Source organism: Phalacrocorax carbo, chromosome 3, assembly GCF_963921805.1.
Source record: "Phalacrocorax carbo chromosome 3, bPhaCar2.1, whole genome shotgun sequence".
Classification (NCBI taxonomy): Eukaryota; Metazoa; Chordata; class Aves; order Suliformes; family Phalacrocoracidae; genus Phalacrocorax; species Phalacrocorax carbo.
This window is the reverse complement of record NC_087515.1, coordinates 96,369,698-96,388,587: the sequence shown is the minus strand read 5'-3', so window position 1 is coordinate 96,388,587 and position 18,890 is coordinate 96,369,698. Positions and strand designations below refer to the sequence as shown.

Sequence of the window (18,890 nt, the reverse complement as noted above, 5' to 3'; positions counted from 1 at the left end):
TTTGAGCGCATCCTGATCCATAGTGAGGTTGTTCTAGTGATTGATCTCACTGTTAAAAATTTCTTTCTTATGTCGAGATGAAACCTTTCCCAGTGCAACTTGTACCCGTTGTCCCTTGTCTTCTCCGTGTGGCTCCTTGTGAAGTGAGAACTTCCGTCGTCTTTGTAGACGCCCTATAAGTACTGGAATACTGTGATGAGGTCCCCACTGAACCTTCTCCAGGGAGAAAAGACCGAACTCCGTCAGTCTTTCCTCACAGAGCAGGTTCTCCAGCCCTTTGACCATCTTCGTGGCCCTCCTTTAGACCCCCTCCAGTTTGTCTGCATCCTTCTGGAATTGTGGGGACCAGAACTGGGCACAGACTCCAGGTGTGGCCTGACGAGCACTGAGAAGAGTGGGTTGATCACACCTCTATCTCTGCTGGTAATGCCCCTGTGGATGCGGCCCAGAATCCCATTTGCCTTTGTTGCTGCAGTGGCACAGCTGCTGATTAAAATGTTCAGTAAGTCCTATCAAACAGTATTAAAATGGATATGATGGCATAGCTCATTCTTCTTACTGAGTGGACATGTTTCTAATGAGGAATCATTCTCGTAGGGCTTAATTTCTGCAAATGAAGAATAGTAGTAGCTTTTACTGCAGCAGATCAGAATCGCTTGTGATAGCAGGTTAACTGATTTTAATGGCTCACAATTCATGCTAGAAAAATTTTGTCTTTCAAAACAGCCTGGCCTCTTGCAAAGTATTTTCTTGACTAAGCCTCAGTGCTAGCTTTGGGTATGGGGTTAACCTTTGGGTCATTCCTCTTTTTGTCTCAATTGGGGTTTTAATAGTGACCTCATCAGAAGGTAAATAACCTGTGAGATAGGACTTATTCAGTGGCAATTGTAGCTAGACAAGATAATTTTCTAAAAATAAATTGTTTTTTATTTTTCTTTATAAATTTATAAATTGAAAAATTCTTGAGATAATATGCCTAGGAAAATTGTATCTTTAAGTCTTGTAATAGCAGAAGAGGTGTAATATCCTCAATGACTGTACTACGATGTTTGCGTTTCTTCTGAGCCTTTTTAAATAGACTCATGTAGCTCCCTCGAGTTCATGGTCGGGGGGTTTATTATTAAGACAGTGTTTTGATGACCCAGGTACGTAAACATACGTGGTTTTTGGCCCTTTGATTCAGAGTAGATTTTAGTTCAAAACTCCACACACAGAAAGGTGGGGAAATAGACACTTACAAGCTAAATATTTTTACATTCTCCACAAGCAATAGTGTTAGTGTTCTTGGTGTGTAACCCCGAAATTCCTTCCCTTTTCTTCTCAAGCGATGAGAAAAATATAGCCTATTTCTTGTAGGCTAAAACTGAATGATCTCTGCAATTAGTTGGATCTTGTCCACATCGAAAGTGTGCCCTATTGAATATGTAGGGACTTAAATTTGATGCTAAAATCAATAATATGGGATTTTATAACATTAATTTTTAATAGGGGGATTACAGGAAACATTTTTCAGTTTGGAAGTCATAGCATGTAAACCAAAGTCTTCAGCACTTAAGTCATTGGCAGTGCTGTGTTTTCATCCCACTGGTGTTAACCATGTGTTCTGTGCTGCTTGATATTTTGGGGTTTTGTCTTACAAGTTGGTTGTCTCCACTTATGCCAGACTGAGGTAAATAAAGAGAGTTTTTTAAAGTACTTGTAAAAAAATTGTATGATACCTGTGTATGACAGTGGGAGTCTTTTTTTGGAATCCTACACAGGCAATTTTGGACCACTCTGTCAAGATATGTCACCTAGAAATTATTTCAGCATACAGAAAAAAAATAAATAATTTTAAACTGCATTACCTTACAGAATTATCAGAAAGATGGAAAGTGCATGTTACATATTCTGCATCATTTACCGTGGTTAGATGTGCCCTACATAAAATAGCCAATTGCACATTCTGGAATAACCACTCTAGTAAGTTATAATGGATGACCAGGAGAAAGAGATTTTATTATGTTGTTATTAACTGTATGTGATGTGTGGGGCATTCATCTGGCATGGCTGGAGGTGAAGTGTGATATGCTAAAAGCTGTATATCTGCTTGCTGGGGGGAAATATTATCTGAAGAAATTCTGTGAAGTTTTGAGGGTTTAATCGTGGTATGAAATGTAGCTGAATGTTGTGTATCTGAGAAATGTGCTTTTGTCAGTGCTGTCTAGTAAGTACTGAAGCAGCATGGTCGGTCATAAGTTGGAAGGCTGCATTTAAGAAATAATAAAAATACATTTATAAGTACTAAGTATCATATATGCATATATAAGTACATGTTAACAGAGCAACAATACTAGAAATGTTAAGTTTATGCTTAAGTAAGCAATGTTTCTACCCAAAATGAAAACGTTTACAACCACTTAACTCATGCAGCATTGTTAGCTTTCTGGCTTTCAACAATTTATATTGGTGACTATCCTACAGACATAGCCTCCCTGTGAATGCTTTTTCGCTTCTGCAAAGGTTTTAGCAGCAAATAAAATTTTAGTAATGCGGTAAATAATTCCACAGTACTTTGGACACAAAAACCTTCCTTGTATATTTGCACAAGATTTCGTTTAAAGTATTGAACTATTTCTCTCAGCGCTGCCTTTCTAATAATTTGGTGGAATAAATAATCATATGTATATTCAAAATAATCTTCTCTCCCTCCATTGCAAGTCTTAGTATGGGTGTAGTAAATGACTGTATACCTAAAAATACATGGCAGCTTAGAAACAAAGTTCTTGTAGATATTTTGCCCCAGAATTTTGGAAACATAAGCAAAGTTTAAGAGCTGATCTTCTTTCTTGCTGTTCCCCTTTCTTGCTTCTCCTTTGATGCTCTTCTGTTGGTCATTCTCACTGTTGGTGAGAATGACAGATACATATACCAAGGATTTATGCTGTGTGTGAAAGAAAGCTTTCATAACAGAAGGCAGCACTGAACAGGGAATTGTCATGTCAGGGATTAATAAAATATATGCAGAGGAGTGCTATAAAGGTAAACTTCACTGGAACCCTCCACTTACTCTATCCTGGTGAATAGCTTTTGTTTCTGCTATCAAATTAAACCAGACTCCCTAATGTGAAAGCAGAAGCACGTCTGTTGTTGCACAGTATGGCAGACAGCAGTCGGATATTATCTGTCATATTGTCATAAATATAAAAAGAGAATTTTTGAGACCACAACCAGGAGCAACAGTGAAAACCTCTGAGCGTGGAAGCTCTGCCTTGCCTACGCTGTCATTGCAATGGGTTCTGCCACACCCGATACTTCATTCCTAGCTACGGATTTGATTAAAAGTTAGTTGTTTCAAAGGGATTCTGTGATGGTCTCCATAACAAGAATTCTGTTGGTTAAAACTATAAATATCTCAAAATAATTAGACAGGCCTATAGAACTTAGTGTGACTTTTAGCTGTTCCCTGGAAGAACTACAACCATGTTTTCTTCTGTCAGATGCACGCCACCTCTTTTGAACAGTTTTTAATGGTAGGCAGCAAAAGTTGAATTAAAAGTAACAGAATAATTTAGAACTCAGAACTCCACTGGAGCATCTTTCTTATACTACAGAAATATTTTAAAATGAGGAGGGAAAGACAGACGTACATCCTAATGCATGGACGGGTGTGCTGAAGTTGAGAATATCCGTAATCTCTGTGAAGAAGTGTGAAATGTTATATTCAAGTACAAGTTTGTGTATGCCTGCATATATATACATATTTGTCGTAGTATTAATTTATAAGCAGCATATTAAATACTTGAAAAATACTATGTTCTTGTGAATGTGTTCTCCCATGAATGTTCTCAGTATTTGAAATGCTTGTTTTAGTAAATGATTACATTTAAATTTTCAGTCTTATTTGTTAAGCTTTTTTACATTCAGGGAAACAGAACCACTTTGGAATATGATGAGAGGTTTTTTTTCTTTTTTTTTTTTTGTAATACATGTGCTTCACTGAGAAAATGAGAACACTAAATTATTAATTCCAGACAATCCTTTTGCATCAAAATTATGCACCATACATTCCTAAATTTATCTGAAACAGTGAACCTTTGGGGAGATGTTTTTGGAACTGCCTGTCTACAGAATAACCTCAAAAGAAGCTTGTTACTTAACTTGCAAGTATATTTATCTGCACGTATCTTAAAGCACTGGTGTGGATGGAATGGTGGAGCAGATTATACATGCGATCATTTTGCTGCACACTGACTTCCATTCATCAGAACAGAAATAAGGGAAGGAGAAGACCTTTGTAGCTAAGGTATAAGTAGCTTTGACATAATCATAGACGAGTTCGTAATATTGCATTTCAGAATTGTTGGAATGGCAATCCTCACAGCAAAGTCAAATCCCAACATGGCCACCTCAGCCGATTTCATTAGTACTTCACTCCTATGGTCATTGTTTAAACCACTCACTGTTTGCTTAGCATAGAAAACCTAATACGGCCAAGCCACGCCCGTGGCCATTTTCACAGAATCACAGAATCCCAGGTTGGAAGGGACATCAGGGATCATCTAGTCCAACCTTTCTAGGAAGAGCACAGTCTAGACAAGATGGCCCAGCACCCTGTCCAGACGACTCTTGAAGGTGTCCAATGTGGCAGAGTCAACCACTTCCCTGGGGAGATTATTCCAATGGGTGACTGTCCTCACTGTGAAAAATTTCCCTCTCATGTCCAGTCGGAATTTCCCCAAGACCAACTTGTGTCCATTCCCCCTTGTCCTCTCCGTGGGACTCTGTGTAAAAAGGGAGTCTCCATCTTCTTTGTAGCTACCCCTTAAGTACTGGGACACGGTGATGAGATGCCCTCTGAGCCTCCTTTTCTCAAGGCTGAACAAACCCAGTTCTCCCAGCCTATCCTCATATGGAAGACTTCCCACTCCTTTGGTCATCTTGGTGGCCCTTCTCTGGACCCCTTCCAGCCTGTCCACATCCTTTTTGTACAGCGGGGACCAGAACTGTACACAGGACTCCAGGTGTGGCCTGACAAGTGCTGAGTAGAGTGGGATGATGACTTCTTTCTCTCTGCTGGCAATGCCCTTTTTGATGCAACCCAGCATCCTGTTGGCCTTCTTGGCCACAGCAGCACACTGTTCCCTCATGTAGAGCTTTCTGTCCACCAGGACCCCCAGGTCCCTTTCCACAGAGCTGCTCTCCAGCCAGGTGGGTCCCAGTCTGTGCTGCACTCCTGGATTATGTTTTCCCAGGTGCAAGACCTTACACTTGTCCTTGTTGAACTTCATAAGGTTCTTGTTAGCCCAATCTTCCAGCCTATCCAGATCTTCCTGCAGAGCAGCTCTCCCTTCTGGAGTGTCTACTTCCCCACTCAACTTGGTGTCATCAGCAAACTTCATCAGGCTACACTCGATCCCGTTATCCAGATCACATATGAAGATGTTGAATAACATTGGGCCCAATATTGATCCCTGGGGGACCCCACTTGTGACAGGTTGCCAGTTTGAAAAGGAGCTATTTACCACCACCCTTTGGGTGCGGCCTGTCAGCCAGTTCCCCACCCACTGCACAGACCACTTGCCTAGGTCATAACACATCAATTTCTCCAGGAGGAGACTATGGGGAACCGTATCAGAAGCCTTGGAGAAGTCCAGGTAGACAATGTCCACTGCCTGCCCCATGTCAACCAGGCAAGTCACTTTGTCGTAGAAGGCCACCAGGTTTGTCAAGCACGATCTGCCTTTAGTGAAGCCATGTTGGTTTTTCCCAATCACGTCTTCATTTGACTTGTGATGGCCCCCAGGAGGATTCATTCCATTTTGCCATTGTGGAATTGGGTCTGTCTTAGTCCTTGCAGACAGCATAGTTACCCTCACAAATTTGCACAAGTTTGGCCAATAAATAAATTTGCTGAGGTTCAGTTTCTTGCGAATGCCACTCGCTTCTGTCCTTCTCATATCCCTGCCTTCAAGGTATTTTGGTCCTTTTTACTGGGCCTGCTTGCCATTGATATTAAATTAGAGTATAAAATCATTTGTGTATCTGAAATAGTCACAAAGGGAAGCGTATAGCTCTCAAAGAATTGCAAGCCAGCACCTTTCTGCTTGGCTGTTTCATAATTCCCCGTATGAAAAAGGTGCAGTAAGTGCTTAAAACATATGCTGGGGAATTCACATATGCTGAAGTCTGTTCAAACTTGTATTTCTGTAGCAGCTATAGCTGTACCACATTTCCTGTATGTACTAAGGCGCAAAGGTTAGCGGCTCTACAGTAAGACCGAATTTGGATATGCATGGACTTCTGATGTGTTCCACATTGTTGGGTTTTGATGTTCATGACTTTTGTATCAAGTTTTCACATACACAGCAGTGACAGTCTTTATCTTTAAAATAAATACTTTGATGTAAGGCAACTAAAGGGGGGTCACCTTCCATCGGAGTTGGAAGGCAGACAGAAATGAGAAGGCATCCCTGAGTGGTGATCTTCTGACAGGATTGTTTCAGAACGCAGTGCCTTCTCATGACAGTTAACAGCCAAAAATCTTTTTGGACTTATGTGATAGCTGCCTCAGTCAGGTGATTTCCAGGCTGGTGAAGTGACTGGTGCTTCTTACTGTTTCCGGTGTTTTGTTCCAACTTGTCAATGTCCTGGGCTACCAGGAAGGGTAGACTCCAACTGTAGTGATTTTGCACGTGACAGAACAAAGTAATGAAAAATTATAATACTTGACATGCAGGGAGACAAATCTTGGTATGGTCTCCCAGTTATTTGTGTTCTTAAATAAAAAGGAGAGGAGAGCTAAAGGACAGCTTCCTTTTACGTAACAAACTTAATCTTTTGTTCTATTACATCTTTTTTCTTAGAAAAATATAATACTGAGTCTGCAGTTTTCTTTTGCAGTAGGGAAAGAATGTTGCAATTATGTGAGAGATGGAATTGTATTCTTTCAAATAAGTGTTGGAAGCTTACTATCATTTGATTTTAATTAAATATTGCATCTTGACTGTGCTCTCACTAATCAGACCACCTCTGTCCTCATTAGAGTTGTAGAAACTTTAATATGCCTAAACCTCACATCTGCCTTCAGCCTTACATGGGTCTCTGTGGTAGTAAGACATATGTTTCGTGTGTTATCATTCAATGTTGATGCTGATACTCTGATGATCAACCTTAGCTCTTGAAATGGATCTTTTCACTTAGGCCGGTAACTGTCATGGGTGCAGGCATCGGAAAATAACTTCTTACAGTTTAGTAAAAGGAGGAAGCGACTGTTTTTCTGAAATGTATAGTAACTATTTTTTTAAGTCCTTCATGCATTTTAAAGTTTAAAAGTGGTGATTTGTGTATTCTGTTGTGTTTTACATTGGAATGTATTCCTATGTTAGTTTGTAAATGTGTGTCAGGAGTTTCCGATGGATATATTTGAAGTTAGCTACCTATGTGTAATTGTGTGACCTTAAAAACAAACAAACAAACAAACTCGAATCATTTAATTAAGATGCTAGGTTACAGAAACTATGAATGATGAGAACAGTGGATACAACACATGCATCTAGAAGAAAATTTGTTCTGTAAACACGCTAGAGCGTTAAGTAGAAATTGTGTTAAGATTTTTGGTAGTAGGTTTTCCAGTGTACTGTAATCTAGGGCGTTCAGAATATTTATCCTCCTGTGATGTGTGAACAGCCATGCCAGTTGTCATGGTGATTTTTTAGTTGGAGGGAGAGTTTTGACTTAATTCAGCTGGTTTGTTCTGCCAGAGATGTCTGGCTTCTGCAGTGAGTATTGGATACTTTGAGACTTATCTTTCTGTTTTTCCTAAAGAAGCTTTCTTAAGTTTGCTCTGTTCCTGTAGCACATTTTGTGATGTTTTTATCCCTACATCTTTTAAAGTATTTTCTTGCAGTTCTCCTTAAAAACGTAATTCCTCAGCCCTTCTTTTGTCCTAGATCACTAACTGTATTCATGTGTTAAAACAGTTAGAAGCACCAAGGCTGTAGAAGGTTAACTCTGTACAGAGCAAGAGCCGGAGGTTCTTAGAGATAATTAGCCCAGTGTGCCTGGCAGGGGTGTTCATGTGGAGCTATAAAATGATGTCAGTGCAAAATACTTTTGAAAAAGGGGGAAGGATGGACTTTTTTCCTAATGCGAAGTTTAATTATGTACCCTTGAGTAAATTAGCATATCAAGAATAACTTTATTGATTCTAAAATGCAAATTTTAATTCAAGAACCCATGTGTGTATTTTGTCTGATACATGGCTACCAAGTTGGGGCCTTGTCAGTAAGACATCTGCTCAAATTCTCACTCAAAATATTGGTGTGCTTGAAAAAGGCACTTGAAAAATGAATAATGTATACTGATAAATTGACGTGGCTGTCTGTAGGGAAGTCTTTAAGTGTTTTGGTTTGGGGTTGATTTTTTCCTGAAGCACACTAGTATACCATCTTTTTGGGGAAAGAAGTCCTTAGAAAATCTGAACAATACCACAGTCTGAAAAATATTTATCTCTGAAATTGATGCATCTTTGATGGGGGCAGGGTAGGAGGGAATGGACAGCTTTAATTCTCACGCTGTTAAAATATTGACAGTTTTCACTTTAAGTGTGATTCTTTTGTCTTTTAAGATGGTCCCGCTGAAACATCTGTTACAAATGGAGGCACTGCTGCTGTCACAGCACTGAATGATGACCTGGATATCTTCGGTCCAATGATCTCTAATCCTTTACCAGCAGCCGCTGTACCTCCTGCTCAGGTAAAATTTATTTAGTTTTGTGTGTGTGTAAACATGTGCGTGCACATACATATTCTCCTTCAAGGAATTGTTCATTAACACAGAAGGAACGCATACTTCTCAACGCTCATGACTGGAGACTCTTTAGCTGTAATGGCTATATTTTTCTCACCTCTTCAAGCTTCTGTGCTGCTTGGATATAGAATTAGGAGATAGCATGGTCTTCCCTTCTTATTCCACCTGGTTATCCAGCTAAATCGGAATCTGTCTTACCATGGTGATAGTGGTCATGCTTTCTTTTCATTTATATTCATCGTGTTCTTTTTTTAATAGGTGTGGCTGAATGTATTTTTACTTTATGTTCTCAGGTTATTTGGGCTTTAAGTCATACTTTTTAAGGATGTCTTGTTGCTTTGTGATGCTGGTATTTAGGAAAGGCTACAGCAGATGCTTCTGTCTTAAGAGCTGCTAGAAATCTGGGTCTCAAGCTTCCTGCTTAAAACCAAGCATGGTTATCAAGAAGGGCTGATGTTGCTTCCTGGGCTCTGGTTTTGTCTCATCTTGGAAATGTGTGTCTGTCTTCAAGGAAGGGTAGCATAACCCCTGCACATGGCCCGCTCCCTCTTACAACCATGATAGTTTGGAAGACACCCTATTGCCAGGCCTGTTGTAGCCGAGAAAGGCAGCTTTGGGATGCACCAAGGAAGTGCTTAAAGCTGCTGCTCCTTTCAGCTTCAAAGAGCGAGGCGTTGGGGCTGAACATGGCTGGTGCAGATCAGAAAGCACGTGTGCAGGCTTCCTTACCCACACTGGCTTCTGAGAGGGAGACTTTGGAGGAGTAGTCGGCTAATCACCTCATCTCTGAGGCCCTCTTAATGTAATTTAGAGGCTTATTTTTGCAGAATACTTTCTGTCTCACTCAGCCAAGCCAAAAAGAACTGTATGTATTCTGGAACTTACAGTTTTGGCCCTGTGATCTGTAGTAATTTCTCCTTATATAGTAGTTTTCATGATACATAAAATAGAAGGGATGATTCAATTCTGATTGAACTGGTATATCATAGTTTTGTTTCCAGATGTTCTGTTGATCATTGCGGTCACACAATGATCCATGTTGTTCAGCAGATGTGGTTGTAATTGTTATTTATCCTTCAGTCTCCCTTCCCCTACTTGTTGCTGAGGGCTGACTTCGTGCAACATGCTAGGTAGGGTTTTAGAGAGTGAAACCATGTTTCTTTTTAAACATAAACCTACAGGTAGAGCAAGGTTTATTAATATTCACTAGTCAGTCTTCTCTGAGGCCTTTCAGAATTTCAGCTTTCTCTTGTTTCTGTTCCATAAGCGAGTGATGTGACCTGCTGGTTTAGCGGTGCTTTAGCTGTAGAATACAGGAAATCCAAAAGAAGGATAAATATTCCAGTGTGAGAAAAAGCAAAGTGATTCTTTGGATGGTGATAGTTGATGATGTGTTAAATAATGGAGTGGCTGCTGAAGTATATTGAATTTATATGTATTAGCAATCAAAGAAAATAGATTGTTTAAAGTGCCTTTCTGTGATAAAGATTGGTCACTAGACCTTCTGTGAGAGAAAGGTTTCGATACATGTAGTTTATGTCTTACTGTGCTAGTTTCTAGACCAAGTATGACACTTACTGAATGGACTAAAAAGCAGTAGAAAGGATAATATTATTCTCAATATTCGGTAAGTATCACCTTGTGTGCATACTAGAGAGCTTGTATATATTTACTTGCTGTTACCAAACCAGTCCAGGTTCTTAGTGACATTTTGCATTTGTCTGAGTGCCATAATCAGGAGCAGCAGACAGAACTTTTATAAAGTACATGGTCCTTGTGGCATCTTGCAAGATTTAATTCTTGGTTATCTTCCATTCTTAATTATTTCTCAAAGAAAATGTAATATAACCAGATGAGAGATGGGTAGGTAGCAGAAGATAGGTCTCCAATTCTGATTACATGGGTTGCTTGGTAAACTGGGACAAAGGGAATATTCTGTTTTGCTCTAGGATTAAAAAGGCCGCGCCGGCCTTGCATTTCAGGACTGTCCCTGAACTGTCACGTCACCACTGGCTAGTCTGGGCACTGATGCTGGGCAGCAGCTGAGGGTGTCTCTCATTTGGCAGTGGTAGGCGTATTTCTATTAGAACAAAGGTTTTTGTTGCCAAACATTATATAGGAACTGAACAAAGGTCTGTCATTCTTAGCTATGCTTAAAACAATTTCCTAAATTGTTTTAGCCAGATGTTAATTTCAGTCTTTTTATGGGTATTTCATCCAGCAAAAGAGTGATCTTCATTCTTCACTGAAACTTGTAGGGAGGGGGGGAAGGGGAGAACTGTGAGGTATTAAGTTTGAAAATATTAATTCACAGAAACAGTTAACATAAGTCTTTCTCCAGGCAGGATACTAAAATCTAGTCACCTAAAACTGTTTTGCTTTTTTTGTGTGTGTGTGTCTGTGCCTGATTTGAATTGTAATGGGAGCTGAAAATTGGTTCAGTGGCTACAAAAATACATTTTTGTAGAGATGGTATATGTTTTTCATGATTCATGTCTGACAAGCTTTCACCTAGAGTAGTAGCGTGTTTTAGATAACTAGATGTTCTTAAATACTCATTTTCCCCTGGGGGCAGGTATGTGTACCTAGCATGGTTGCCATAGATCAGCAGACAAGCATCAACTTCTTAACAAGTTGTGGTGATGCTAATGTGTCAAAGTCCTCCTATTTTATTGAAAAAAATTAGTTATTTCAGAATTTTCCTTTACTGTGAATGTTACTTAAGCAAGGACTTACTGGAGAGCTATTTAGTCCTATTCTAATATGAGCAGCTGAATTGTTTGTAGCTTCTGTTTGTGTTCATGTTACCTCTCTCTAAATTTTGAGATATTTGAAAGCTAAAGTTTAATACCTTCATCTGGGTCAGGGCAACAGCGGATATCAATACAGGCTGGGGGATGAAGGGATTGAGAGCAGCCCTGCAGAGAAGGATGTGGAAGTACTGGTGGATAAAAAGCTGGACATGACCCAGCAATGTGTGCTCACAGCCCAGACCACCAACCTTATCCAGGGCTGCATCAAAAGAGCAGGTCTAGGGAGGTGATTCTACCCGTCTACTCTGCTCTGGTGAGACCCCACCTGGAGTCCTGCATCCAGCTCTGGAGCCCTCAGCACAGGACAGATGTGGAGTGGGTCCAGAGGAGGGCCACAAAAATGATCCAAGGGATGGAGCACCTCTCCTGCGAGGACAGGCTGAGAGAGTTAGGTTTGTTCAGCCTGGAGAGAAGGCTGTGGGGAGACCTTCTAGTAGTCTTCCAGTACCTGTAGGAAGACCTTCCAGTTTCCTGTAGGAGGACTACAGAAAAGATGGGGAGGGACTCTTTATCAGAGAGTGTAGTGATAGGACAAGGGGTAATGGTTTTAAACTGAAAGAGGGTAGATTTAGGTTAGATATAAGGAAGAAACTCTTCACTATGAGGGTGGTGGGACACTGGAACAAGTTGCCCAGAGCAGCTGTGGATGCCCCTTCCCTGGAAGTGTTCTAGGTCAGGTTGGATGGGGCTTTGAGCGACCTGGTCTAGTGGAAGGTGTCCCTGCCCATGGCAGGGAGTTGGACTAGGGGATCTTTAAGGTCCCTTCCAACCCAGAATATTCTGTGATTCTATGATTATCTTCTATTTGGTGCTTGAAATGCCTTAGGTAGAACACAGTGGAAGAGTAGGCATTGTACTTCAAAACCAGAGTGGACCATCTGGACAGTATCTAGAGGAAAGGAAAAATATTTTAAGTTCTAGAGAAGAGAAATCTGAAGGGAGACTTAGAAATGAGCCCGCAGGGTAGATAAATGTCTTCAAGCCTAGAAAAGGTTGATTGCGAAGACAAGGCTACATTGTTTACTGTGAGCACTGGACATACACCAGGAAATAAATCTGGTTTTTTAGTCTTATTGTAAGGATAATTATGTTCTTGTCTTACCTGAGACAGTGATAGAAATTTTCATCTGACTTTTTTCAGGGATTGCTGATAATTCCTTAAAGCAAGAGAACAGATGAGATTTCTCAGTGTTTTTCTTTGATTCTGTGAACTGAATACAGTTGAGTGCTCATTTCCTCATCAGTTATTACCAGGAAATAACAGTTGATGTTTTTTAGTGGAACTGTCTAGATGCCTAAAAACAAAATATGCAAAATCAAAACCAGGAGGAGTTGAAATAACCAGCAAGCCCATTGACACTACAAAGATAAAAAGGATAAGAACTGTACACAGAATTCAATACCTGAATAGGGTACTGCCTTACTTGCTTATGTAAGAATAATGATGTGCTAGGCTGTTATTTTCCCTGCATCCCTGGAATGCAGGTAGCTTTTCCAGTCAGCAGGGAGAAACCGAAAATGTTATGTGGAGCCGTTACTTATCACCATACCAGAGGTGTACTGTTCTTCAAGGGCTGCGTCACCAGGTGGAGTTGTTATGGCAGGAAGCGAGCAGGCTGTGCAGTGTCAGAGCGGATGAGAGACAGACAGGATCTTCTCCAAGACACAGCAGCTGCAAGAGCCCCGGACCCCAACTGCAGCGCAGAGACCGGCAGAGTCCACTCCTGGCAGAGTGGTAAGTGCAAACTCTGGGGAAGGCGACGAATGGGAGCTGGTGACTTCTGGCACCAAGAAGGTGGCTCCAGCTCCACCTGAAGACTTGCAGCTGTGGAACTGGTTCACTGCTCTCAAAGCTGAAGAGGTGCTTTCAAGTGAAGCATCTGAGGCAACCACTGCTGAGCCATGCAAGGCCACCAGGATGAAGTGGCGAGTGATAGTAGTGGGCAGCTTCCTGCTGCAGGAGGCAGAGCCACCCATCTGCTGACTCGACCTGTTGTCTGAGGAAGTTTGCTGCCTGTACAGGGCCTTGGATCTGCAACGTTGTGAAAGGAGTACTGAAGCTTGTCCAGCTCTCTAGTACCCCTTGCTGTTCTTCTGTGTAGGCACTGCCAGGGGCAACCCTGAGGGAAGAGTTGACTTACAGAGCTCTGGGGGTGGTAGTGAGCAGCATATGGGCCCAGGTCACATGCTTCTGAGGGAATGTGTAAGGAGGAGAGCACTGATACTCCCTTTGTGTCTGGATGTATTTGACGTAAACTCTGATTGCAGAGCTGATGACGGTAAGAGGGTTTTAGTTTAACTGACTGTGGGACCCTGTTTGAGGATCAGCATCTGTTCGGGAGAAATGGGATCTACCTCGCTAAGCGGGGTAACGGTATCTTTGCCAGCAGGATGGCTGACCTCGTAAAGAGGGCTTCAAACCGGGGGCAGTGAGGAAGTTACCAGCAGCCCTGTGAGGAAGTGATGGGCAGGGTCGACAAGCAAAGGGCCTACAGTGATGTGAAGGAAAGGGAACACAAAATCAAAGAAACAGATTTTAACTGGTGTCACCTCAATCATTTGCATGTAAGCAAGGAAGTGCCTCTAAGACACCATTATGGACAAAGCCACCAGACAGACCCCTCTGGGGAAATCAGCATGCTGAGGCATCTCTACAGGCGCACTGAAGTGTGCTAATGCACGCAGCATGGGGAATTGACATGAGAAATTGGAGATGTGTGGTGTTGCAGGGTTGCGATCTGGCTGGGATCACAGACACGTGGTGGGTTGGCTCCCATGACTGGAGTCCTGCAGTGGAGGGACGCAGGCTCTTTAGGAAGGACAGCCCAGGAAGACAAGGAGGTGGAGTTGTCCTTGATGTGAGAGAACAGCTGGAATGCATGGAGCTGTGCCTGGGGATGGATGAGGAGCCAGCTGAGAGCTTATGGGTAAGGACTTAAGAGCAGAGAGGTATGGGTGACATTGTACTGGGTGTCTGCTACAGGCTGCCTGACCAGGAAGAACAAGTGGATGAGGCCTTCTACAGACAGCTAGGAACAGCCTCACACTTGCAGGCCCTGGCCCTCATGGGGGACCCCAGCCACCCCAGTGTTTGCTGGAGGGACAACACAGCAGGACATAAGGAATCCAGGAGGTTCCTGGAGAGCGTCGGTGACTTCCTGACCCAGGTGACAGAGGAGCCAACAAGGAGTGGGGGCTTTGCTGGACCTCATGCTCTCAAACAAGAAGGGGCTCATGGGGGTTGTGAAGGTCAAAGACAGCCTTAGCTGCAGTGACCATGAGATGGTGGAGCTGAGGATCCTGAGAGGCAGGGCAAAAAGCAAGGCCACAAGCCTGGACTTCAGGAGAGCAGACTTTGCCTTTTCAGGGATCTGCTTGAAAGAGTCCTGTGGGATAAAGCCCTGGAGGGAAGAGAAGTCCAGGAAAGCTGGTTGATATTTGAGGATCACCACCTCCAAGCTCAAGAGTGGTCCATCCCAATGTGCAGGAAGTCAGGCAAAAGATGCCAGGAGGCCTGCGTGGATGAACAAGGAGCTCCTGCCAAACTCTAACACGAAAAGGACGCATACAGAGGGTGGAAGCAGGGAGAAGTAACCTGGGGGGAGTACAGAGACACTGTCCAAGCATGCAGGGGTGGGGTTAGGAAAGTCAAAGCCCAACTGGAGTGGAAGCTGGTGAGGGATGTCAAAGGTGACAGAAGGATTTATAAGTACATAGGTGACAAGAGTAGGGAAATTGTGGGCCCATTGCTGAAAGGGGCAGGGGCCCTGGTGACAACAGTACTGATAAACGTAAAGGGGTGAGGTACCAAACGTGTTCTTTGCCTCAGTCTTTACTAGCAAGAGCAGCATTCAGGAATCCCAGGCCCCAGAGATGAGGCTGGAGCAAGGAAGACGTACCCTTGGTGGACAAGGATCAGGGTAGGGAATACTTAAGCAAACTGGATGTAGACCATGGTGCTGATGGAATGCTCCCATGAGTGTGGAGGGAACTGGCTGATGTCTTTAAGAAGGCACTCTTGATAATCTATGAATGATCGTGGTGACTGGGAGAAGAGCCTGAGGACTGGAGGAAAGCAAATGTCACTCCTGTTTTCAAGAAGGACCAGAAGAGGGACTCAGGGAACCACAGGCCAGGCAGCCCCACCTTGATCCCTGGGGTGCTGGGTCCAGTTCTGGGCTCCCCAGTGCAAGAGAGACGTGACATGCTGGAGAGAGTCCAACAAAGGGCCACTAAGATGATTAAGGGACTGGAGTGTCTCTCTTGTGAGGAAGGGCTGAGAGAGCTGGGATGTTCACAATATTTCACAGTGAAAACTTCCTTTGGATAGGTATGACCTTTTACAGGTAATACATAAGCTATTGATGCCAAAAATTATTTATGTTTAAACATGAAGCGTATTGGAGATGACTTCTAGGAGTTCTGAAAAATTCTGTTACACTAACATCAAGAAACTGCTCAGCAATATATTCCCTAACCACCTGATGAGCATTTGGTTTTGGTATAATGACTGTTTGAGAGGACTACCTGTAGCCTTTCTTAAAGGAAATCTATTATATGTGTGCCGGGCATGTTTCTACAGAGGTGTTGGGTAGCATGAGAATGTTAGATATGTGAAAATCGTGTCAATGGGTTTTTTTGTTTGGTTGGGTTGTTGTTTTGTTTTTGGGTTTTTTTTAACTTGAATGCCACCTGCTGTTTTCTTGCCATGTGTTTTGCATACCCTTCCTTTTATTTAGCTGATGAACACTTCAGGGAGAGCTTATTCAGTGCTTTGGCTCCTCTCAGAATCTTCCAAAACCAAACTGAATTAAGAGATGTTAAATGAACATTTAATCTTGTGATGTAAACATAATAAATGATTGGTCCTCTAGGTCCGCAGCTCTCCCTTCTCTTCTGTGGACGCATGCAGCGATTGGCTTTGTTTTGTTAAAACACTATACTAACAGCGTTTGATAGATCTGGAAACAGTCCAAACTGTGGCTCATCCCAGATAAGAACAGTTTCTCCAACACTATTATGTATTTTAAAAAAGCCACAACCAACAAACCCAGCCGTGTCTGCTCCTCTCCCTTGTAGAGAAAGCAAAACCCCTTCCTTACTGCAGCGCAAGCAGCAGTGAGGAAGCCACCTCCATTAACTCGCTTCCACTGCTTACGTGTAGGTCTCCCCTCTGGTGAGCAGGGCTGTGGAACAGAGCCTGTCTTAGGCGGGTGCCGTGGTAGGGGGACCCTGTCAGTATGGAATAATTCAGTAATGGGACCTCCCGGGTATGTGCATTGTAAACTAATTACTGCGATTTAGGATGGGCTTTTCCCTGAATGCATTATTAAACCTGGCTCTGGTATTTTCAAGGACTGGTTATGCCACAGTGCTGAAGAGTTGTCTCAAATGGAGAGGGCTTCCCACCAACTGTTAAAATACTTCGATTTTGCTTTGCAATCAGGAATTTTTTTGTCAGGAATAAGCAAGAGGCAGTAGCTTTTATAATACGTACATAAGGAAGTTGATAGTTTAAGCATACATTGACCAAAGAGGTGTCACAGGAGCTGAACAATTCCTTGTCACCCTACCTGTTGTTGCTTACCAAGGTCTAGTGACCTTGGCCCCAGTCAGCTGTTGTCTAAGTGCAGGGTTTTCGGTGCCATCGAGTTTCCATTTCTTGTTCATTTTCTCTTCCCTTTCCAAGCAGTTTTGGAGATTTTTCACCATCAATGACGTGAATCTGCACTCCTTTCACCTGATGGTTTCTGGCCAATTTGCTTGGTACCAGAATTGCTTTGCAGGGCTTTTCCCCCTCCAGTTCCTAGCACTGAGCTTTTTCATTTTTCAAGAGCTTTTTAGCACTTCAGGAGCCAGACGTGTTTTCTGAAGCTGCATATTGAATGTTTGTATTGTGGTGTTTGTGCAAATCCCGTGTGACCGTAGGGGACTTCTCAGGGCCCAGTCAGCAGCCTGCCAGCAAAACCAGGAAAAGTTTGGAGGTCGTTGCTTTACACAAGAATACGGGGGGGTGTGGTACCCTATCTGCGTGCGTTGTGGTGGCTTCTTGTCTCTCTGATAGACTTTGGCGTGCCTTGACAGTGAAGAGAGGGACCTGGTTGCAGCTCCAGTCCGTTTGTGGTAGTGTGAGGAGGATTTCCCCTCAGTGAGGAAAGGGTATGAGGGATTAGGCAGGTGTCTGCTAAGCGGTTCGGGATCGTCTAGGTGGACTAAGATAAGGCCATGATTTAGGTAGGCATTGCAGACCTGGCTCTTTTTCAAAGCATATAGACTTGATTTGCATTAAAAGTTCCTGCTGGTAACAGGTCAGAGTTGTGTATTTTAAGAACTATAACAAGAATGGGTTGCATTGGCTCGTTACCTGAGTGAGCCCCCCATTTGGCGCCGAGCAGCAAAACAGCAGCACCGAAAGACACCAGGACGTAATTTGTTTACAAAATGTTTTGGTGCAAGAGCAATAAAAGGCCCGACAGCCTGCCTGTATTTTAGATTTTCAGTCATAGGCTACAGTGAGTTTTAGACAATTATGCGTTCTCAATACATGAAACGTGCTTAGTGAACTCTAAGCCAGTTATAAACAATGAATTTTAGAACTGTTATTACTTTAAGTAGATCAACCAAAATTTTACTTTTGCCTTTTCTCAAAAAACACTGTTCACCTTAGTTGTAGTATATTCCAAAGCACTTAATCTTTTAACTCTTCTCTAATTTGTTCTGCCTATGAGAGGATTAATGAGATGTGAATTGTAATCTCCTTATTGATTTCCTAATTATTTCTCATAATCTAACTACAGCTCATGATTTATGCTTTTCCCTGATGAAAAACGTAAGAGCATCAGGAATGACTAATCTGTACGTGTATGCCCTGGAGCTGGTTGGGGTTTTAGTTTTGCATGTTTGTAGCCTCCTTCTGGTCTTCTCGCCATGCCGTATGTACTGCGTCTTTGTCTCTGGTCATACCACATCTTTTTAAATCCTCATTTACTTACTTTCTGTAAATGAACTGTTTTTTATTTGGTTCAGGAGTGAGGATGTGCAGTAAATACATAACGTGGCATTTTTTGCGGGTTTCACTCAGCATTCTGTCTTGACCTTTATTTCCCAGAGCGCTTCCGCTAAGCCAGCAGCTGCCACCTTGTCTGCGGCATCTGGGGATCTTGATCTATTCACTGAGCAAACAACAAAGTCCGAGGAGTCGGCAAAGAAACAACTCTCCAAAGACTCCATCTTATCGCTGTATGGCACAGGAACTATGCAGCAGCAAAACGCTCCGGGTAAATAATT

The 18,890-nt window shown here is 42.5% G+C and overlaps 1 protein-coding gene across 2 annotated transcripts in view; it reads left to right on the top strand.

Moving 5' to 3' along the window:
* The window catches only part of SMAP1 (small ArfGAP 1), a 102,944-nt gene that overhangs the window by 79,684 nt on the left and 4,370 nt on the right, over window positions 1-18,890 (top strand). For both annotated transcript variants that reach the window (XM_064447822.1, XM_064447823.1), the window contains 2 exons: window positions 8,609-8,736; window positions 18,712-18,880. In XM_064447822.1, coding sequence (XP_064303892.1) covers window positions 8,609-8,736; window positions 18,712-18,880 — 297 coding nt within the window. The remainder of the gene's footprint in view (window positions 1-8,608; window positions 8,737-18,711; window positions 18,881-18,890) is intronic.